The sequence below is a fragment of the Podarcis tiliguerta genome, assembly GCF_965153285.1.
Source record: "Podarcis tiliguerta genome assembly, chromosome: 2".
Lineage (NCBI taxonomy): Eukaryota > Metazoa > Chordata > Lepidosauria > Squamata > Lacertidae > Podarcis > Podarcis tiliguerta.
In genome coordinates, this window is record NC_139535.1 from 63198379 (window position 1) to 63222396 (window position 24018).

Genomic DNA, 24018 nt, shown 5'->3' on the forward strand with positions numbered 1-24018 from the left:
CTCTTTTGCTCTCAGATCACAAAACGCAGACGGAGATTTAAAAATATTTATATGTTTTGTTTGAACTGAGGGAAAATCAGCTTGCAAAAGAAGGGTTTGCATGAGGTAAAGATGGGCAAAGGACTTCCACATAACCAGACTGTTACATACCTTTAACTCCTCATTTGCCCTTCCTATCTCTTTGTTATTTAGACTGATAGTCTTATGCTGCATCCTCTTTACAACCTCCTCCTCCTCTCACTTCTCTCTTGAATCTCAAGATGAGAGGTCAGCTTGGAACGATCTTCCGAAAGAACTATGGAGCAAGCATAGCTGCCTTTGTTTTCTCTAGGCTACTTAGGTTTAGTGAGACCCAGTGCTTTCTTTCAAAAAAAAAGTTTAGGGGTCCTCTCATATTCCTACTCATATTGAAATACTGCCCCCTCAGTGAGGCCAAACTTAGATTGACAAAATGTTTAAGGGTATGCGTACCCCTGTGTCCCCCCAGAAAAAAGCACTGGCTAGACCTAGAAACCTTTTTCTAGGCAAGTGATGTATTTCCTAAAATAAACAACCTTATTGGTGGGTGAGTGATTGCACTGCTCTCCCCCTCATAACTCGATTTTGCACTCAAAAGAAATGGGAAAAGTAAATGGGAAAAAGAACAGATATTTGAACATCTGCCCAAATCACAGCATCTGGACCTTCCGATCACAAAACATACTTTTTCATCAGGTAATAGGGTGGCTCATGGTAGTCATATTTACCAGGAATTTTGAATACACCAGTTTTGTCAGTGTGCTTAAACACAAAAGATGCTTCCTTGCAGACATCATCCCTGGAAAAGAGAGCTAAGTGAAAGCACTTCAAAACCAGATACCCAGCCTGCTTCTGCCTTGCTTCCCCCACGTGTATTTTTTTGGGTTTCAGAGCCACTGGTGGAAGAATACATTACCAGTAAGATGCCTTAGACTTTACCAGAGGGAAGGATAGCCAGAGTGTCAAGAGGAACGGCACCCTCTTGTTAACAATGCCTTCAAAATGAACAGGCCTTTTTGGAGGCCTCTACATTATCAAATGGTTTCCACAGGATTACTCAATGTTTCCATTGGCGTTCCAGCTATGTTTTATTTATATCACTATGCCCAACCTAAGTGGCTCGTTATGATATATTAAGATAAAACAAGACCAAGAGAGAGAGAGAGAGAGAGAGAGAGAGAGAGAGAGAGAGACGTAATAGGGGATGTGGTCTTCCCCAAGCAGCAGCTCTGTACAAAATCTGGACATTTCTCCATCCAGCTCAATAATTTCTACACTGACTGGCAGTGCCAGAATCTTTATGCCCTTTCCAAAGCATCTCAAAAGGATTTCAGGGGAAATCAGGGCTGTGGCTCAGTGGCAGAGCACCTGCTTTGCATGCACAAGGACCCCGGTTCAATCCCCAGCCTATGCATGATGGGAGGAGAGGGATCAGTTGTAAGGTACTAACGACATATAATTAGCAGTGAGTTTAATATCTCCATCCGAAACCTCCACTGTGTGGTCCATTGGCGATATTTTCTGATCATGCTCCGGCAACTCAGGCAATTTGGAAGCTATCGCGATGGGGTGCCACTTCCCGATACCCTAAAACAGAAGAATTTTGATTGACATTTTAGGGGGCAGCGAAAGGTGATAGGTTTAAATATATAAAATAGCAATGTCCAGTCGGTTGATGCGAAAGTAATGTTGGTCGTAGCACTGCGTTCAATTTTCAGTGCTGCACTTTCTGTTGTGCATTTGTTGTCATTCCCCCCCCCCCCAAAAAATGCTCAACAACTCTGGCCAACCCCCCCCCAAAAAAAAACGCCACACACTCCTCCTCCCTCCAATGACAATGCATAGATTAGTGCCAGTTATTTTATCCTGGGAGTACATTGCAGTCTCTGGGGAGTTGGAAGTGCCTGATTTAAGCAACCCACCTCATCTCTGTAATTTTCCTACCAGAGCTAGAAACACAAATCAAAATCAGGCAGCCATTAATCTGCTGATAGCCAAGTTTGTGGGCCTGGGCGAGAGGAGAAGGGGGACCCAAAAGCAACAGGGCCTTTACTGTGAGCATTCAAGATCAACAACCCTAATCTGCCGTTTGCCATCTGATTGGATTTACTCTAACTTACTGATTTTAGAATATTTTTATTCCCTACCTGATATTATATTAATGTTTTATATTCTTGTTGTTAGCCACTCTGAGCCCAGTCCTTGGCCAGAGTGGGCAAGGTATAAATTTATTATTATTATTATTATTATTATTATTATTATTAACTCAAGAGCAAAGCTGCTCAGGTGTCCTATCCAGAGTCCTAAGAGAAGCAAGGTCAGAGGGGAAAGGGAAACATCACTCATTTCCACAGGTTGCAAGTCCCATCTGTAAACGTCTTACCTTTTGGGGGTCATAATTCGGGTACACAGGGATGTCAGCACTGACAGGAAATATGTTGGCAGGGGTCAGTCCAAACACCAGCAGCAGCACAGCAATCATCCTGGAGCTGGTTCTCTCCTGCTCTTACCGTGAACACCGTGTGCAGGGGGAGAGAATGATGGTCCAGGGTTTCAGCAGCCCAGTTTAAATATCTGCCTCCAAATGTCTTCAAAGCACATCCCACTCACCAACTTATGCAAAAGGGAAGAACAGAGTGGGAGCAACAGGGTTATTTTTGAAGGGAATTACTTTTATTTGTGGTGTGGAACAAGGTGGTCTCCTTTGTGCTTCAGAAGAAGGGAACAAACATGCTTGTTCTCTTGGGTTGTTGAGGGGGATGTTCTTGAGGGGGGTGTTCAAGGCTGGCACATTCCCTTCCTGGTCAAGTACAGAGATCGCAGGTGCTCCATGGCATCTCCTCCTCCCGCCCCACCCCATCTCCACAAGCTGGCCCAGCCCTTAATGGCTTGTGGTCTTTTCAGCAAAAGGAGTAGAAGACCTATCACAGAATGAAATACTTAAGCTTATCCAGGATATTAGATCACTGGACCACACATCCCAGGGGCTGGTGGTGGGAACTGCCACCTCAAGGACCTGATCAGGCCCACCAAACTTTCCCTGGTGGCAGCACTGCCACAGGTAGGGGAATGTGCAGAAGACCAGCAGGTGCGGAACAATTATCCCAACCATGGGTTGAAACTAGTACACCCAGCCCAGTGCCAAAATGGAAATATAGATCATCCCTTGCCACCCACCCTGCTCCCAAAATAGATCTGATGAGCGATGGGGAGATGGTCATCTAGTATTGTGGGAGAAACCCACCCTAAGCAGTTCATTCTGTGAAAAGCCTTCTACCTCTTTTGTGGGGCAAGGGACGGTGGGTGATGTAAGTCTTTAAGCTCTGGGCAAACTTGGGTGAGGGGATGAAGGCAATGCCTCAGAGATCATGTTATCTTTGCACCCACCCAGGAATGGAATGTGCCAGCCTTCAAAAGCATCCCCCTCAACATCCCAAGAGAACAAGCATGTTTGTTCCCTTCTTCTGAAGCACAAAGGAGTCTCTCCACAGGCTTCGATCAAATGCCAAATGGCCACTTGGGCAAGACGAATCTCCAGCCACATCTTTGTACGTGAGAGGTGGGAAGGAAGGAAATCAAAAGTAGTGATGATATTCCTCTATAGGCTGCCATTGAAGGTCCCTCCTCTTAGTTGCTGCAATGTACCTTGTTCCACCGACCCCACAAATAAACCAATTCCCTTTAAAAAAATAGGCCTGTTAAGTCGCATCTGTGTGGAGACAGCATTGATATAGTTGGCATAACAGAAATCTGGTGGAACACAGAGAATCTGTGTGACACAGATTCAGGTAGGTAGCCGTGTTGGTCTGATGCAGTAGAAATAGATAGATGATAGATGATAGATAGATAGATAGATAGATAGATAGATAGATAGATAGATGATAGATAGATAGATGATAGATAGATAGATAGATAGATGATAGATAGATGATAGATAGATAGATGATAGATATAGTCCAGTAGCATCTTAGAGACCAACTAAATTTGTTCTTGGTATGAGCTTTTGTGTGCATGCACGCTTCTTCAGATACACTGAAAAAGAAGTCACCAGACCTTTATATATAGTGAGAGGGTGGGGAAGGGTATTACTCAGAAGTGTTGTGGGAATGGGTGAAAGGGAAGAATCCAAAATAGAAGGCATTGTAGCAATGGAGGAGTTCAACTACCCTCACTATTTTCTTTCATGATAGTTTTGCAAACAAGTAATGGTGGCGGGGGCAGGGGCTTTACACTTCACAAACATTATCCAGCCCAAAATGAAGCACATTGATATTTCATTATTTATAATATTTATAAGTTTCCCCATAACAGGATGTTTTCCAGGCAGCTTTCCAACCACAGAATAAAGCAAATTAAAATTCATTGATGACAAAATAAAAGTGAACAATACAAAAATAATACAGCCTAAAACTCATGCAATGATTTTGCAAAGTTTTTTGCAGATAAAGTCGCAAAAAAGGTAGACTCCACCGTGGGAGCAGGGCCGAGGTGGGAGAGTGCTAGAGTCCTGTCTAGTCAAGTTGCGTGGGATCAATTCCAGTCTGTTACCTCCGAGGATGTGGACAGGCTGCTTGGACGAGTGAAACCAACCACCTGTCTCCTTGATCCTTGCCCATCCTGGCTTATAAAAGCTAGCCGGGTAGGGCTGGGCGATGGGCCTCATGGGGTGGTGAATGCTTCCCTCCGTAAGGGAGCCTTCCCAGACCCACTGAAAGAGGCGGTTATTAAACCTCTTCTTAAAAAACCATCTTTAGATGCGGCCACAATGGCCAACTATCGCCCAGTCTCAAATCTTCCATTCTTGGGCAAGGTGATTGAGCGAGTGGTTGCTGGACAACTCCAGGCACGCCTGGAAGAAGCGGACCATTTGGGTCCCTTCCAGTCAGGATTCAGGCCTCATCATCATGGGACTGAAACTGCCTTGGTCGCACTGGTTGATGATCTCTGGCGGGCTAGGGACAAAGGTGAGAGGTTTTTCCTAGTTCTGGTGCATCTCTCAGCGGCATTTGATACCATCGACCATAGCATCCTTCTGGACCGTCTTGAGGTGCTGGGAGCTGGGGGCACGGTTATACAGTGGTTCCGCTCCTTCCTCCTGGGCCGTGTTCAGAAAGTGGTGGGGAGGGATGAGTGTTCAGACCCCTGGGCTCTCATTTGTGGGGTGCCTCAGGGTTCTGTCCTCTCCCCCATGCTTTTTAACATCTATATGCAGCCGCTGGGAGAGATCATCAGAGGGTTTGGCCTGGGTGTCCATCAGTATGCAGATGATACCCAGCTCTACCTCTCTTTTAAATCAGAACCAGTGAAGGCGGTGAAGGTCCTGTGTGAGTGTCTGGAGGCGGTTGGAGGATGGATGGCGGCTAACAGATTGAGGTTGAATCCTGACAAGACAGAAGTACTGTTTCTGGGGGACAGGAGGCGGGCAGGTGTGGAGGATTCCCTGGACCTGAATGGGGTAACTGTGCCCCTGAAGGACCAGGTGTGCAGCCTGGGAGTCATTTTGGACTCGCAGCTGTCCATGGAGGCACAGGTCAAATCTGTGTCCAGGGCAGCTGTTTACCAGCTCCATCTGGTACGCAGGCTGAGACCCTATCTGCCTGCGGACTGCCTCGCAAGAGTGGTGCATGCTCTGGTTATCTCCCGCTTGGACTATTGCAATGCACTCTACATGGGGCTACCTTTGAAGGTGACCCGGAAACTTCAACTAATCCAGAATGCAGCAGCTAGACTGGTGACTGGCAGTGGCCGCCGAGACCATATAACACCGGTCTTGAAAGACCTACATTGGCTCCCAGTACGTTTCCGAGCACAATTCAAAGTGTTGGTGCTGGCCTTTAAAGCCCTAAACGGCCTCGGTCCAGTATATCTGAAGGAGCGTCTCCACTCCATTGTTCTACCCGGACACTGAGGGCCAGCACCGAGGGCCTTCTGGTGGTTCCCTCACTGCGAGAAGCCAAGTTACAGGGAACCAGGCAGAGGGCCTTCTCGGTAGTGGCGCCCTCCCTGTGGAACGCCCTCCTATCAGATGTCAAAGAGAACAACAACTACCACACTTTTAGGAGACATCTGAAGGCAGCCCTGTTTAGGGAAGCTTTTAATGTTTGATGTGTCACAGTATTTTAATATTTTTTTGGAAGCTGCCCAGAGTGGCTGGGGAAGCCCTGCCAGATGGGCGGGGTATAAATAATAAATTATTATTATTATTATTATTATTATTATTATTATTATCATCATCAACATCATCATGGCACAAGGTATGACTCAAGAAATCTAGAACAGTGTTACAATCTACACAGAAAGTACTAAGAGACCTGGCTTTGCTTCAGGCCAAAAGTGAAAACTGCAAGCGCACTAGGCTAGCTCTGCTGGAGAGGGTGTCCCAGAACTGAAATGCCACCACTGACAACTCCTTTTCACTAATAGCCACCTGTGTTTTTCATTTGATGAGGCAGCTAACAAAGCGTAGCTGTTCCTATCCAAGTAGGGTCAGCAGGTGAGCCACCAGCCAAAGCTGATGGAAAGCACTCCATGTCATGGAGACTATTTGTATCTCCAGCAGCAATGATTGATTCAGAAATACCCGTAAGCTGCCAAATTGATGTCTCATTGTGACTTGATCCAGACATGTTGCCCACATGTTTGGATGAAGAACACAGCAGTGTCTCTGTTTTATTTGGATTGAGCTAAATACTGTAGCAGAATGCTACATTTAAATATATTATTATTATTGGAGGGAGGGGGCTGTATGCCAAGACCCTTCTAATTTCTAGATCAATAATCTAAGGAAGGATTCAAATTGTTGGAATAGCCACATCAGTTTCTTGATATTGGCACTCTAAATATGGGTTGTTAAGGTGACAAAGGAAGTGGTTGTGTGCCAGATGACAAATGAGTAGGGGGCCATCCCTCAACTCGCTAATACTTAGAAAAGGGCCAGAGGTGAGGGTGTTGGTTTTTTTGGTGTATGCAAGCTAGAAGCTGGAGGAAGAAGCGGGCTGAAGCCTCTGAGGGAGAAACATGCTTGAAGTTTGCTTGAATCCAAGACTTGTGGCTATGGGTGAAGCAAGACCCTCTTGGGGTGATAATGCGGTGAGCCCCTCCATCGTAGGGTCAGGTTGTATATATGTATAAATAAACCATACATCCTAAAGACACCATAGTCTCCTCTGGACCTCATTCCGAGGAAATATGAACCCTGGATGAGCACCTGGAACTCCTGGAATCTCACACCGCTCGGAGACTGGGGTGGCGTGCAACAATATTCATGAATGAGCTCAAGCAGTATTTAGTTTTACAAAACAGACAGAAGGTATCACAGTATATGAGAATAGAAACTGATCTTGTTAAGTGCAAAATAAAGAATGCCAAGGCATTCCCATTTCTTTCAGAACTTGCCATAGTTTGCTGTGGTCGACACAGTCAAAGACTTTTGCGTAGGCAATGAAGCAGAAGTAGATGTCTTTCTGGAACTCTCTAGCTTTCTCCATAAACCAGCGCATGTTTGCAATTTGGTCACTGGTTCCTCTGCCCCTTCAAAATCCAGCTTGCACTTCTGGGAGTTCTCGGTCCACATACTGCTTAAGCCTGCCTTGTAGAATTTTAAGCATAACCTTTCTAGCGTGTGAAATGAGTGCAATTGTGTGGTGGTTGGAGCATTCTTTGGCACTGCCCTTCTTTGGGATTCAGATGTAGACTTGTCTTCTCCAGTCCTCTGGCCACTGCTGAGTTTTCCAAACTTGCTGGCATACTGAGTGTAGCACCTTAACAGCAGCATCTTTTAAGATTTTAAATAGTTCAGCTGGAATACCATCACTTCCACTGGCCTTGTTATTAGCGGTGCTTTCTAAGGCCCATTTGACTTCACTCTCCAGGATGTCTGGCTCAAGGTCAGCAACCACACTACCTGGGGTGTACGAGACATCCATATCTTTCTGGTATAATTCCTCTGTGTATTCTTGCCACCTCTTCTGGATGTTTTCTGCTTCTGTTAGGTCCTTACCACTTTTGTCCTTTATTATGGTAACCTTTGCATGAGATGTTCCTTTCATATTTCCAATTTCTTGAACAGATCTCTGGTTTTTCCCATTCTATTGTTTCTCGCTATTTCTTTGCACTGCTCATTTAAGAAGGCCCTCTTGTCTCTCCCTGCTATTCTTTGGAAGTCTGCATTCAATTTCCTGTATTCTTCACGATCTCCCTTGTATTTTGCTTGCCTTCCCTCCGCTGCGATTTGTAAGGCCTCACAGGACAGCTACTTTGCTTTCTTGCATTTCCTTTTCATTGGGATGGTTTTCGTTGCTGCCTCCGGTATGATATTACGAGCTTCCATCCATAGTTCTTCAGGCACTCTGTCTACCAAATATAAATCCTTAAATCTGTTCCTCACTTCCACTGTGTATTCATAAGGGATTTGATTTAGATTGTATCTTACTAGCCCAGTGGTTTTCCTTACTTTCTTCAGTTTAAGCTTGAATTTTGCTATAAGAAACTGATGATCTGAGCCACAGGCAGCTCCAGATCTAGTTTTTGCTGACTGTATAGAGCTTCTCCATCTTTGACTGCAGAGAATATAATCAATCTGATTCCGATGCTGCCCATCTGGTGATGTCCATGTGTAGAGTTGTCTCTTGTGTTGTTGGAAAAGAGTGTTTGTGATGACCAGCTTGTTCTCTTGACAGAACTCTATTGGCCTTTGCCCTGCTTCGTTTTGAACTCCAAGGCCAAACTGGCCAGTTGTTCCTTTCATCTCTTGATTCCCTACTTTAGCATTCCAATCCCCTATAATGAGAAGAACGTCTTTCTTTAGTGTTAGTTCTAGGAGGTGTTGTAAGTCTTCATAGAACTGGTCGATTTCAGTTTCTTCAGCATTGGTAAAGGTAAAGGTAAAGGTACCCCTGCCCGTACGGGCCAGTCTTGCCAGACTCTAGGGTTGTGCGCTCATCTCACTCAAGAGGCCGGGAGCCAGCGCTGTCCGCAGACACTTCCGGGTCACGTGGCCAGCGTGACAAGCTGCATCTGGAGAGCCAGCGCAGCACACGGAACGCCGTTTACCTTCCTGCTGGTAAGCGGTCCCTATTTATCTACTTGCACCCGGGGGTGCTTTCGAACTGCTAGGTTGGCAGGCGCTGGGACCGAACGACGGGAGCGTACCCCGCCGCGGGGATTCGAACTGCCAACCTTTCGCTCGGCAAGTCCTAGGTGCTGAGGCTTTAACCCACAGCGCCACCCGCATCCTTAGCTACTCAGCATTGGTAGTTGGTGCATAAACCTGGACTACTGTGATGTTACAAGGTCTGCCTTGGCTTCGTATCGAGGTCATTCTATCATTTTTTAGATTGTGTCCCAGTACAGCTTTTGCCACTCTTTTGTTGACTATGAGGGCTACTCCATTTCTTCTACAGGGTTTTTGCCCACAGTAGTAGATATGATGATCATCCGAACTGAATTTGCCCATTCCCTTCCATTTTAGTTCACTGATGCCCAAGATGACAATATTTATTCTTGCCATCTCATGCTTGACCACATCCAGCTTACCATGATTCATGGATCTTACATTCCAGGTTCTGATGAAATATTTTTCTTTACAGCATTGGACTTTCCTTTCACTTCCAGGCACATCAGCAACTGAGCGACATTTTGGCTTTGGCCCAGCCACTTCATCAGCTCTGAATCTACTTGTACTTGTCCTCCGCTCTTCCTCAGTAGCATGTTGGACGCCTTCCGACCTGAAGGGCATCATAACTTTTATATGCCTGTTGTTATTGTCCATGGAGGTTTCTTGGCAGGGATATTGGAGTGGCTTGCCGGTTCCTGCTCCAGGTGGATCACGCTTAGTCAAAACTTTCCCCTATGACCTGTCTGTTTTGGGTGGCCCTACATGGCAAAGCTCATAGCTTCTCTGAGTTATTCAAGCCCCTTCACCATGACAAGGCAGAGATCGATGAAGGGGCATAAACTTTACTCAAAGTAAAAACTGCCCATTATGGCATACTCTCAACATGTCCCAATTTTCCAGGGACAGTCTTGGAATTACAGAAGCCATTTCTGATTTTATCCCAGAATGTCCCACTTTTCCTTCTTCCTCCCCTCCACGTTTTGGAGAACAAATAAAAGTGGTGTGTTTTTATGTGTAGGTGCAAAAGCCGACTCCTGTTTCTACTTAAAATAAAATCCCTGCACCAAATGAAAGGAATGGTGAAATTGGCATTCATAGTAAGATGTAACCAATCCACTTTAAATTATTTAATTGTAATGCTTCTGCAGCCAGTCAGGTATGGAGGGTTACAACACAGGCAATTGGCTATGTCATTTGCCAAAACCTTCTCTCTCGAGGAATTGAGGTTGAAACATCTATATTTGTCCAGGCCTTAGGCAGTTGAGCATTACATTATTCTTTTATTATTCTATTTCCTCTTCCCCTTTTTCTTCTCTGCCCTGCTATTTTGCCCCTCTCAGTTTCTCTTCTCACCTTTCTCCATCAGTCTTTCTTTTTTGAATTACAACCAGCCTCTCACTTATATTCTCTCGCCCTTCTGTACCCATTTCCCTTTCCACAGTTCTCATTCCAAGGCTTTTCGGAATGGGTGGAACATTGGCTTACATGCAGGAGGTGCCTCTCTCTGGCACCTCCAATTAAAGGAAAAGCATGTCATGGGCAAAGCCTTTCTCATTCCAAGATTCTGGAGAGCTACTCCCACAAGGGGTGGCCAACATGGTGAGCTTGATAGGTTGTTGAACTCCATCCATGAGTACTATCAGTCCCAGTCAGCCTGGCCAATGGGCATGGATGGCCAAAGTTAGAGAACCATATTGGCAACCATTTCAGCTGAGCACTCACTGGGCAGGTGCTTTGGCTGCTTGATAGGTTCATATATGTTTATCTTCTACCATTTTGCCTTCCAATAATGCTTCTGACAAAGTTTGCAAGATCTAAGCAATGTATTTATTTCTAAAATAGTTTCAGGAGAGGGAGGAACTCAAAGACGTTGTTGTTCTGCTTGCATCAATTTCTACAAGCTAGAAATGTGGTGAGTGGACAGAGGCATTGATCCGTAGTCATCATCATCTCCACCATCCAGAAAGAGTAATGATTATTGGGTGTTTCTGATTATTAACCAATGCTGCAAATATATATGGAGAACTGCTGTATCTGGTTATTAAGCAGCTATGGAGTGCATTGTTCTGTGGGAGAAAGGAAGAGAAGAGTGTCAGGGAAAGTGGTAAGGAGGAAGAAAATGTGAGCAACTCATATGTATTTCTTTATTTGCAATCAGTGGCAGATGATGCCCATTGGGATTGGTGGCATGGGAGGCAGGGAGGCCAACAGCAGATGGAGCCAGAGCAAATGACAGCTGCAACTACAGCCAATGAGAGGCCCTCGCCTACTGAGCTCCACAGGGGCAACACTGAGATGAAGGAGGAAGCTCTCAAGGAGTTCCACTACTTGGCTGGTGGTCAGTAAGAAGGTGGGCATGTGAAGACTCCCTAGGGGCAGACTAAGGCTGGTGGGACCGTGTCCTATTTGCCTTAATGGGTCGGCCACTGTGAGGAACATGTGTATCTCACCATTCTAGTTCAAAACTGAGCCACTCAACACAGTTAACAAATGCAGAAATTTTGGGGGTGGGAAACAGAGCCTATAAAAATTTATGCCAATGAAAGAAGAGCAGATAAAATAAACAACACAGAGGTGTAAAAACCAAAGAGAAGAAGCAGCAAGAAAAGGTTTTGATATGTGGCCAGGAAGGACGGGTCCTCACTAAGGTCTTTGGGGGAATATGAACCTTCAAATACGATAGCCACCTAGGCCAGCATCCCATGTGTAACTTTTGGCTGGGTTTTTCCCCCAGTCTCCAGCCAAGTGGAAGCTGCCTCCTTGCAGCTGGGACTACTTTAATTCTAATTAACTGGAATCTGAGCCCCATAAGGCAGCCGAAGACAGAGTTGCTAGTCCTAACCAGGCCATCATCTAGAGCTGGGAACTAGGTAGAAAGGTAAGGGCAAAGGACCCCTGGACAGTCAAATCCAGTCAATGGTGACTGTGGGGTTGTGGTGCTCATCTTGCTTCAGGCCGAGGGAGCCGGCATTTGTCCACAGCTTTCCGGGTCATGTGGCCAGCATGACTAAATAATAATAATAATATTAATCATAATTTATTATTTATACCCCACCCATCTGGCTGGGTTTTCCCAGCCACTCTGGGCAGCTTCCAACAGAATATTAAAATACAATAGTCTATTAAACATTAAAAGCTTCCCTAAACAGGGCTGCCTTCAGCTTCTGGTGCAACAGAACACAATAATGAAGGCACAGATCATGGAAATGCCATTCACATTCCCACCGCAGCGGTTCCTATTTATCTAATTGAGCTGGCGTGCTTTTGAAATGCTAGATTGGCAGGAGCTCGGACAGAACAACTGGAGCTCAGCCCGTTGCAGGGATTCGAACTGCCTGCCTTCTGATTGGCAAGCCCAAGAGGCTCAGCGGTTTGTTTGTTTTTAAATAATATTTATTAGAAGTTTAAAGGTTACACAAAAAAGGAAAGAGAAGAGAAAAAAAAGAATAAAAGATTACATTAAAAAAGCAAAAAACAACAACACAATACATCAAAACACAAAAAAATCCACAAAACCAATTAAAAACACATCCAATATTTATCCTTATCTTTCATTAACTTATTTCCTCGACCTCCTCACACCTCCCATTTTTGTATTCCAGTTATTAATTATATCAGCAAATCCTTTCCATCTTTCACTGCTTTCTATCATTTAGTTATCTTAATTTATTTTAACCTTATCTTATCATCAAAACCTTAAAATTCATTTATACTTTACTCCTTATAATATTTCTACTAAAGTCATGTAATTTCATTCCAACATTTCCTAACATTCATTAATTTTACAATATTTCTCTAAATAGATTTTAAATTTTTTTTCCAATCTTCTTCCACCGTCTCTTCTCCCTGGTCTCAGATTCTGTCAGTCCTTTCTATCAGTTCTATATAGTCCATCAACCTGGTGATCTTCTATCTGAGGCTCTTAACTCTTCTCCATGTCCCTTCTGCAGGTCTTCTTCAAATTTATGCTTACACTTTATTTCCATCTTGACAGTTCCTTTATTCCTTGTCGACAGGTCAGCCCATACTCCATAGACAAAACTAAAGTCCAAAAGATGTTTCAGGACATGCTCCAAAGTCCCTTCGAGGCTGAAGGTCTCCACAACTCCAATCTCCCCCTGGCCCAGATCCGAATCACAAAGCCCAGAGCATCCCTTCATAAGGGAGTCTGTCCAACTTTCCTTCTCTGATCCAAGCAGGACATCGTCTCTCCAAATCTGACTTTCAAAATCAATCACACATGGCATCAGCTTATATCCATCAAATTGTCTCTGTGAAGACGAGGCCTCCACTTGTATTGCTTGAGATTCAGAAGCAGTTTTTTCCATCGTCTTCTCCACAGCTTGCCATTTCGAGATGGGTTCCTGAGTCAATACCTGAATATTTTCTGTATAAATGTTCACTTTTTGTCCAAAATCAGTTGTTTTTTGTCCCAAATTGTCAATTTTATTAACCATCACATCCGTCTTCTCATGAAGTTGTTCCAATAGGGAACTTATCTTGCAAAATGCATTCACTATGTCTTCTTGTTTTGACATTCTTGTCCAAGGTCACTTTTATTTCTCACGGTCCTTGATTCTAACTGGAAAATTCCTTCACTCCTGCAACAGTTTCAAAGGCTCCCTCTAGAGGAAACAATTTCTATGTGTCTGTCCTTTTAAACCCAAATCCAGTAACAAAGTTAATTTTCAAATTTCAGTTACTTTTTTCTCCTTTTTAAATGCAGAGGAAAGCAGTGGAAACAATGTATATCTCTTATTTAGCTATCTATCAGCATATGTTCTATTCACAGTCAATAAGTTTTCCCAAACCGTCAATCTTACTGACAGCCCGGTCCCAGGTTCAAGACGGTGGTCATTTCTCTCTCCTCACTCTCTCTCCTGCAGGCTTAAACAGTCCAAAAAGAATTCCCCCTCTTCTCCTGCTTCCAAGGGGGGTTTAATATTTTAAATGGTGAAAATTTAATCCTTTACAAGAGGCTTTCCCCAGACTTTAGCTTGCGACGTCTTTGCTTTGATCTATTTACAAAACGGAAGGTGGACTTCCTGTTTAGAACCTTCCCGTTTCAGTGCCGAATTACGATGTTTGAAAATCCAATTTCCCGTTCTACTAACAAGTAGTTGTTTAAAGTCCAATTGTCCACAGGAAAAGTCAGCACTCTCCAGCAACAGCAATGCAGCTTCGCTCCACGAAAAAAGCGATTGATCCGAAGCACCGCGCCGCTCACCCCATGTCACTCCGGATCCCCGAAACCGGGTTTCCCCGCGAGTAGGGGAGGTGCAAAAGGTGCCAGCTGAATCCCAAGTCCACAGGCTTCTCCCGCCTGTGTTTTTTAACGGGTCTCCACCAGTGTGGTGTAGTGGTTGAGAGCGGTAGTCTTGTAATCTGGGGAACCGGGTTCGCGTCTCCGCTCCTCCACATGCAGCTGCTGGGTGACCTTGGGCTAGTCACACTTCCTTGAAGTCTCTCAGCCCCACTCACCTCACAGAGTGTTTGTTGTGGGGGAGGAAGGGAAAGGAGAATGTTAGCCGCTTTGAGACTCCTTAAAGGGAGTGAAGGGCGGGATATCAAATCCAAACTCTTCTTCTTCTTCTTCTCGCCGTGGCGGTCCAGACCCTAGTTTTCGTGGAGCGGATTCCTCTAGATTAGAGGAAATCCGCCATTGCCGGAGGCGCTAACCCGGAAGTCAAGAGGTTCAGCGGTGGCGCTGTGGTCTAAACCGCTGGGCGCTGTGGTCTAAAGAGGCTCAGCGGTTTACACCACAGCACCACCCGCGTCCCTCAGCTGGTCTCTAGCCAGACCCTGCCCAGGAGCCAGAATTGCTGGACTCCCACCACACACACCACCCCAGCTGAGGGATGTAGAACAAACTCCTTCCTATCCATTCCCACAGCTAGGTCCAAATTGTCTGCTGACCTTAGCAAATCAACCCCCCACTCAATTCCTGATAGCTTCAGGTGCTTTAATTATGATTAAGCATGGAAATCAGACCTCAGTTAATTTCAGTGATTTAACTACAGTGGTACCTCGGTTGTCAAACATAATCTGTTCCAGAAGACCATTCGACTTCTGAAGCGTTCGACAACCAAGGCGCAATGGGCAGTCAGCAAATTCAACTGAGACAATTGAAAAATGAGCTTCAGTAGCCATTCGACTGCCGAGGTGCATTCAATTCAGAAGCATTTATTTCCAGGTTTCCGGCGAAAACCAAAATGTTCAACTTCTGAAGCATTCAGCAAACGAGGTACCACTGTACTCAAACTGTAGTGGTGATCCAGATTTGTGAATCTCTCTGAGACTAAATATAGCCCCTCAGATTCTGTTTCACATAGAGACATTCATACACATCTACAATAAAAAAATATTGAGATCAGGTTGCCTTACCAACGTTTCCAAAGTATTTGATGTGTGCCTCAGGATACTTTTGCTCCAAGGCTAATTTCTTGAATTTTTCTTTGATGTCATCTCCCACTTTCAATCCCCTAGCTTTAAACACAAGCAAAGGTTGAGTAAATTGTTGTTCTCAGAAAGGCTGAAATATCTGTTTTATGTCTATAGAGCACCCAAAGTCTCTTCTTCCTGACATCTTCTCTGGATTGTCCACTGGACAGTCAGGAACAGAACACCCATGAAACCAGTGAAGAGGATCTAAGCAGGCCTGGCCAGACTTGGCCCTCTACATGTTTTGGGGCTACAATTCCCATCATCCATAACCACTGGTCCTGCTAGCTAGGTATGATGGGAGTTGTAGTCCCAAAACATCTGGAGGGCCATGTTTGGCCATGCCTGATCTAAAGGAACTGAAAGCCTACACAGGTGCTGACTGTCCCTATTTGCTAGTGGGAGGCTTTATGGTAGCTGCTCTTTCTGCTGGATCATTGTTAATATTGCAGCCCCCTGTTTCCTTTTATTTTGGGGACACCTTTTATCTTCATGTGAAGTGCTAAAGTGGCCATTCTTCAGGGTTCAACCCCCTTTTCCAAAAAAGATATTCCTTCATCTCGGGAAGGGCTGATTATTCCATTAGCCACTTTTTATTCTGGAAGATTATTGTAGTCAAGATTTTAAATAGGTTTTCCTCCTTCTTTTTAACTCTGTACAGGACAGATGACTGTTGACAGCAAAAAAAGAGGGGGGGGGTTGTATATTAGCCAGATAAGTATAGCTAAAGATATTCAATAATTTTGTATTCTATTTTTGTATGTTAACTAGAGCCGTAATTGGATTGAACAGAACTTAGGGTATCCTTCCATAAATGGATGCCTTCCAGATGTTTTAGGCAAAACCTTCCACCAGCCACCAAACTGTACTACAGGAGGAAAAGGCAAGGCAGGGCCAACTCCTTCAGCACAGCAGAGTGAGGAGCAGCACTGGCTCTGCCTCCTTCCTTTGAACTTTTCCTGCTCTGGCTGGTCCACAGAAAGAGAGAGAGATTTCTAACTTCTTTGTGGCTGAAGAGTGAGTTGAAAAACAGCAACACTAACTAACTAGCATCCTTTTTGCTGAACCACAAATATGCCACAGGGTGGAGTGAGGGTTATTGGTTTGTTTGTTTTATGTTGTGAACTGCTCTGAGATCTATGGGTGAAGAGCTGTATTTAATAAATAAAAATAAAATCCATTGCCATAACACATACCAGACAGATACATAACTTCATGTTCTAATTTCTTCTTGTGCAAAATGACATACTTTTCATAATCGATTTCCATCATGTGGATAATACCATCTATACAGGAAACAACACAAGATATCAACTGAAAGAAGCGGGTTCCTCATTTCTTGGCTGTTAGTGGAGGGGGGGCAGGCAAATTGGGATCAGCCACTCTTAGTCACCTTAATTATTCATTCTTTCTCCCGCCCCCTCATTAATATGTCTTCAGAATTTTAAGGGAGGTGAATCTCCATGACTTAAAAAGTGTCCTGCCCAGGTCCACTGCCACAGATTGCCCTCCCTAAAGCAGGCAGTGGGAATCACCATTCCTTCACCCCCACACATTTCATCTTGCTGCCTGTCTTACTTTCCCCCTCTTTTAGCCATGGTGTTAGGCATGGCAGACTCCTCCAGCTCTTGAGTCAGAGAAAAGGGTGTCCTTCCTAAAAGGAAGGTGTTTGTGTGGCCAAGGCTGCAAGTACTATGCTGAAAATCTAAAGTTAAATGTAAATGTTGACTAGTTACCATAGGAAATGTATGATTATGTGGACACTTTCTCAACCCCTGCCCCAGAAGGCCTTGCTTTGAGGAAGGACACACACACACCCCGCCTCTTTCTCAATACAGTCATACCTCTAGTTGCGTTCGCTTCATGTTGCGTTCGCTTCATGTTGCAGATGCATTCTGCACGCTTCGCACATGCGCAGAATGGCCGTGTGCACTCCCTGCTTGCGCAGAAGCACCGTTCTAGTTGCGGAATTTCGGGGTGCAAACGGCACCCCGGAACATATTGTGTCCACAACTAGAGATACCACTGTATGTGGCAGGGAGGAGGGGGGACCTTAGACCCTGTTTGGAGACTAGCAGAGCAAGCAGGTTGCAGAGAGGCTCCAGACAGTGAGAACTCACCACCCCTTCTGCTCCTCCTTAACTTTGTTGAGAGCCGCCCACAGTGGCTGGGGTAACTCGGTCAGATGGACGGGATATAAGTAATAAAATTGTTGTTGATGTTTGCCTGGCTCTGTTAAACTAGAACCTTTCCTGCGGCATCCCAAGGGCTTTGGAGAACCTCACTAGAAAAGCAAAAACTAGCTGTGTTGGTCGATTTCAAAAATAATAAAACCCTCTAGGTGAGCATTACATTTATTTCAGCCAATCCTAGTGTCAGGAAAGACTGGCCAACTTTTAAGTTCTCCAGCACTCTTCATCGAGCACAATATTACCAAAATAATGATTAATTCACCCACCCACCCAAAAAACCAATCAGACTGGGATGATACATATGAGGGCATGATATATATGATGATATATTTCATGATATATATATGAGGGCAGCTTATGGTAGTCATATTTACCAGGAATTTTGAATACACCAATTTTGTCAGTGTGCTTTAACACGAAAGATGCTTCCTTGCAGACACCATCCCTGGAAAAGAGAGCTAAGTGAAAGCACTTCAAAACCAGATACCCAGCCTGCTTCTGCCTTGCTTCCCCCACGTCTATTTTTTAGGGTTTCAGAGCCACTGGTGGAAGAATACATTCCCAGTAAGATGCCTTAGACTTTACCAGAGGGAAGGATAGCCAGAGTGTCAAGAGGAACGGCACCCTCTTGCTATCAATGCCTTCAAAATGAACAGGACTTTTGGGGGCCTCTACATTATCAAATGTACGGGACGCGGGTGGCGCTGTGGGTAAAAGCCTCAGCGCCTAGTGCTTGCCGATCAAAAGGTCGGCGGTTCGAATCCCCGTGGCGGGGTGCGCTCCCGTTGTTTGGTCCCAGCGCCTGCCAACCTAGCAGTTCGAAAGCACTCCCGGGTGCAAGTAGATAAATAGGGACCGCTTACTAGCGGGAAGGTAAATGGCGTTTCCGTGTGCGGCTCTGGCTCGCCAGAGCAGCGATGTCACGCTGGCCACGTGACCCGGAAGTGTCTCCGGACAGCGCTGGCCCTTGGCCTCTTTGAGTAAGATGGGCGCACAACCCTAGAGTCTGTCAAGACTGGCCCGTACGGACAGGGGTACCTTTACCTTTACCTTTTTACATTATCAGATGGTTTCCACAGGATTACTCAATGTTTCCATTAGCATTCCAGCTATGTTTTATTTATATCACTATGCCAAACCTAAGTGGCTCGTTATGATATATTAAGATAAAACAAGACCAAAAAAGAGAGAGAGAGAGACATAATAGGGGATGGGAAACATGTGGTCTTCCCTAAGTAGCAGCTCTGTACAAAATCTGGACATTTCTCCATCCAGCTCAATAATTTCTACACTGACTGGCAGTGCCAGAATCTTTATGCCCTTTCCAAAGCATCTCAAAAGGATTTCAGGGGAAATCAGTGCTGTGGCTCAGTGGCAGAGCACCTGCTTTGCATGCACAAGGAACCCAGTTCAATCCCCAACCTATGCATGATGGGAGGAGAGGGATCAGTTGTAAGGTACTAACGACATATAATTAGCGGTGAGTTTCATATCTCCATCCGAAACCTCCACCGTGTGGTCCATTGGCGATATTTTCTGATCATGCTCCAGCAACTCAGGCAACTTGGAAGCTATTGCGATGGGGTGCCACTTCCCGATAGCCTAAAACAGAAGAATTTTGATTGACATTTTAGGGGGCAGCGAAAGGTGATAGGTTTAAATATATAAAATAGCAACGTCCAGTCGGTTGACAGCGAAAGTAATGTTGGTTGTAGCACTGCGTCCAATTTTCAGTGCTGCACTTTCTGTTGTGCATTTGTTGTCATTCCCCCCGCCCCCCCAAAAAATGCTCAACAACTCTGGCCAACCCCCCCCCCCAAAAAAACGCCACACACTCCTCCTCCCTCCAATGACAATGCATAGATTAGTGCCAGTTATTTTATCCTGGGAGTACATTGCAGTCTCTGGGGAGTTGGAAGTGCCTGATTTAAGCAACCCACCTCATCTCTGTAATTTTCCTACCAGAGCTAGAAACACAAATCAAAATCAGGGAGCCATTAATCTGCTGATAGCCAACTTTGTGGGCCTGGGCGAGAGGAGAAGGGGGACCCAAAAGCAACAGGGCCTTTACTGTGAGCATTCAAGATCAACAACCCTAATCTGCCGTTTGCCATCTGATTGGATTTACTCTAGCTCATTGATTTTAGAATATTTTTATTCCCTGCCTGATATTATATTATATTAATGTTTTATCTTGTTGTTGTTGTTGTTGTTGTTGTTGTTGTTGTTGTTATCTCAAGGGCAAAGCTGCTCAGGTGTCCTATCCAGAGTCCTAAGAGAAGCAAGGTCAGAGGGGAAAGGGGAAACATCACTCATTTCCACAGGTTGCAAGTCCCATCTGTAAATGTCTTACCATGTGGGGGTCAAAAATCGGGTACACAGGGATGTCAGCACTGACAGGAAATATGTTGGCAGGGGTCAGTCCAAACACCAGCAGCAGCACAGCAATCATCCTGGAGCTGGTTCTCTCCTGCTCTTACTGTGCAGGGGGAGAGAATGATGGTCCAGGGTTTCAGCAGCCCAGTTTAAATATCTGCCTCCAAATGTCTTCAAAGCACATCCCACTCACCAACTTATGCAAAAGGGAAGAACAGAGTGGGAGCAACAGGGTTATTTTTGAAGGGAATTACTTTTATTTGTGGTGTGGAACAAGGTGGTCTCCTTTGTGCTTCAGAAGAAGGGAACAAACATGCTTGTTCTCTTGGGTTGTTGAGGGGGATGTTCTTGAGGGGGGTGTTCAAGGCTGGCACATGCCCTTCCTGGTCAAGTACAGAGATCGCAGGTGCTCCATGGCATCTCCTCCTTCCGCCCCACCCTATCTCCACAAGCTGGCCCAGCCCTTAATGGCTTGTGGTCTTTTCAGCAAAAGGAGGAGAAGACCTATCACAGAATGAAATACTTAAGCTTATCCAGGATATTAGATCACTGGACTACACATCCCAGGGGCTGGTGGTGGGAACTGCCACCTCAAGGACCTGATCAGGCCCACCAAACATTCCCTGGTGGCAGCACTGCCACAGGTAGGGGAATGTGCAGAAGACCAGCAGGTGCGGAACAATTATCCCAACCATGGGTTGAAACTAGTACACCCAGCCCAGTGCCAAAATGGAAATATAGATCATCCCTTGCCACCCACCCTGCTCCCAAAATAGATCTGATGAGCGATGGGGAGATGGTCATCTAGTATTGTGGGAGAAATCCACCCTAAGCAGTTCATTCTGTGAAAAGCCTTCTACCTCTTTTGTGGGGCAAGGGACGGTGGCAGATGTAAGTCTTTAAGCTCTGGGCAAACTTGGATGAGGGGAGGAAGGCAATGCCTCAGAGATCATGTTATCTTTGCACCCACCCAGGAATGGAATGTGCCAGCCTTCAAAAACATCCCCCTCAACATCCCAAGAGAACAAGCATGTTTGTTCCCTTCTTCTGAAGCACAAAGGAGTCTCCACAGGCTTCGATCAAATGCCAAATGGCCACTTGGGCAAGACAAATCTCCAGCCACAGAGAACACAGAGAACCTGTGGGACAGAGTTATTTCTGGATATAAACTCTGTAGGAAAGAGTGGGATGTACCAGAGATGGTGCCACTCTGTGTATCAAAGACAACACTGAGTCCAGCAAGCTAGAAATCCCCAAAAGGGCAAACTTCTCCACAGAATTATTCAGTAATTCAGTACCGGGGATGTGCTATTGTCCCCCCTGATCAAAACACTCAGGTATATTTTGAGCTGAAGAATGAAATCAAGGAAGAATCCAGAACAGAAGGCGTTGTAGCAATGGGTGAGTTCAACTACCCCCACATCCTGTTCTCACAGTGGCCAACCAGATGCCTGTGAGATGCACACAGGCATAACCTGTGCAATGGCACTCTCCTCTCTTGCAGTTTCCAAAAACTTGTATTCAGAAGCATCTTTCCTTCAAGTAAGCTCAAAAGAGCCATGTTTTGGTGCTATATCTGAATTGGAAATCACAACAGGAGTAGGCTGTGTGTGCTGGTCTTGTCTCTGTCCCTAAATCCCCATTCCTAGCCTGCTCCATCCTCAATGACTGGAAACCCCACAGATCTCTAGACCTGCAGGCTATTATTTTGAGTAGAAACATGTAGGATTGCGCTGTCAGTTTCATTTCCTAGGCATTGCTTTAGCCAGATTCTCATAACAGGAGCTTATCACCATTGTATGGGGAAATCGAAGGTGAGGGGGATGTTTTTGCCTCAGCACTGTTCCTTTTGTTCCCTGGACTATTCAGAACACTTTGTAAACTCATTATTTTCTTTCATGATAGTTTTGCAAACGAGTAATGGGGAGGAGGGGGGGGGGCTTTACACTTCACAAACATCATCCAGCCCAAAATGAAGCACTTTGATATTTCATTATGTATAATTATAAGTTGCCCCATAACAGGATGTTTTCCCGGCAGCTTTCCAACCACAGAATAAAGCAAATTAAAATTCATTGATGGCAAAATAAAAGTGAACAATTCAAAAATAATGCAGCCTAAAACTCATGGCACAAGGGATGACTCAAGAAATCTAGAACAGTGTTACAATCTATACAGAAAGCATTAAGATGCCCGGGGGGGGGGGGGAGGCTTGCTTTGCTGCCAAAAAGGGGAAATCGGAGACACTAGGCTAGCTCTGCTGGAGAGGGTGTCCCAGAACTGAAATGCCATCACTGAGCAGTCCTTTTCACTAATAGCCACCTGTGTTTTTCATTTGATGGGGCAGCTAACAAAGGCACTCCAAATGGGTCTAGGCAGGGTATATTGGAAGAGGTGGTCCATCAGGTTCCCTGGCCCTATGCAGTGAAGGTCAAGACCAGCATTTAGAATTAGACCCAAGGCCAGTGGACAGAAAACCAATGAAGATGATGAAGCACTGGCATGACATATTTATATTACCCATTCCCAGCTAGCAATCCCACAGGGATGGGGGGTGGGGTTACAAAGAGTGTATTAAGCTACTGTAGGGAACTGGGTCTACACTTTGCCAGCAGGTAATGAATGTATGGTGGGCAAGGCACCAAGCATGGGCCCAATTTATACAATAACAGGCCAACATATCCTCCCTTTTCATCTTTTATTCAGCATGAGTGTACTGGGAAGAGTTTGTTTGGTCTCAGTCAAATCACCATAGATCTGGCTGGGTTCATGATGCCAAGATTGTAAAGGGAAGGGAAGGGGGACTAGGAAAGCCTAATTATGCCCTTCCGTACACAATTGCCTTGTGAAGTAGGCCAGGCATGTGCCAAGCTGCCTGGTAACCACTCTCCTCCAGGCCCCAAATGAGAGGGAATTCTGGGACTTTCCAGAAACTCTTAAAGATAGCATCCAGTTTACTTGACACTCCCTGAGGTAAAATAAAATTGTTTCACCACCACCACCAAGATTCCTCTCCATTTACAAGGCAAGCAGAGCTGGTGCCCACCTCTCTGTCTGTCCCAGTGAACAGAGCAGCCTGCTTTTCTCTGTCAGCCCCAATTCCTATAGCTCTGTAGCATGAACAAGGTGGCTTAGGCACACAGGGTTTTTTTCTACCAAGCCTGTGAGTTGGCAGCTGTGAACTCAAGACCCAACTTGTCAAATTACATAATGTTTCTTAGGAATGAAAAAGGCAAGGGAGAGAACAAAGGGACAAAGCAAAATACTGAAAGCAAAAGGAACTCTCTAACTCTATCTTATCCTGAACAAGACAAATTGCTCCACCAACTAAGAATGGTCTGAACAAGTTACTGACAAACAGGCTTCTGGTCTCCTCATGACTAACACAGCATAGCTGGCCAGTTGCAGGGTTTTCTGATGATCCATGAGGGACAAAGGACCATTTTCCTAGTCCTTTTTAAAAGCATTTTAGTGGCAGCTGGCACCTTCTAGCCAATTATATGCCAGGTCACATTTGTCAGGCAGTCTGTAAATACCTGTAGGGAAAGTGGGGCTGGGATGGCTGACACATTATGGCTACATTGATGTTAATCATTAGGATTTATCAATCTTCCTCCAGACAGGTTTTAATTGAGAAATTCTGGGGTGCTTAGGAAGGAGCATGCATTACTCTTGAGGCGTAATGGAGTTTATGGGTCCAGATTTTGCCACAAAGAGACATTGCAATATTCTTTATCATCCCTTAATGCAAATCCTTTCACGATCCTTTAGCCAAAATCACCCGAAAGGAGTGCTGTTGTTTTCAGAGAGTCCTCGTGCCTAGTTCTGTTGAAGGCCTTTTCCATCTGTCTTGCTCATAGTCAGCACAATGAGTGG

At 45.1% G+C, this 24018-nt stretch overlaps 1 protein-coding gene across 3 annotated transcripts in view; it reads right to left on the bottom strand.

Annotated features, from left to right (window-relative positions):
* LOC310672051 (epididymal secretory protein 4-like) overlaps positions 1-23207 on the bottom strand; it is a 28830-nt gene extending 5623 nt beyond the window's left edge. Inside the window, exons 1-5 of one of the 3 annotated variants that reach the window (XM_083428592.1) lie at positions 20120-20245; positions 19232-19368; positions 18141-18211; positions 16771-16860; positions 15518-15619 (exon numbers count right to left, since the gene is read on the bottom strand). In XM_083428592.1, coding sequence (XP_083284718.1) covers positions 15518-15619; positions 16771-16860; positions 18141-18211; positions 19232-19368; positions 20120-20218 — 499 coding nt within the window. In that variant the 5' untranslated portion in view covers positions 20219-20245. Of the gene's footprint in view, positions 1-15517; positions 15620-16770; positions 16861-18140; positions 18212-19231; positions 19369-20119; positions 20246-23188 lie in introns of those variants that run through there. The other 2 variants (XM_083428593.1, XM_083428591.1) reach the window with 2 other exon arrangements.
* Between the last annotated feature and the right edge of the window lie 811 nt (positions 23208-24018).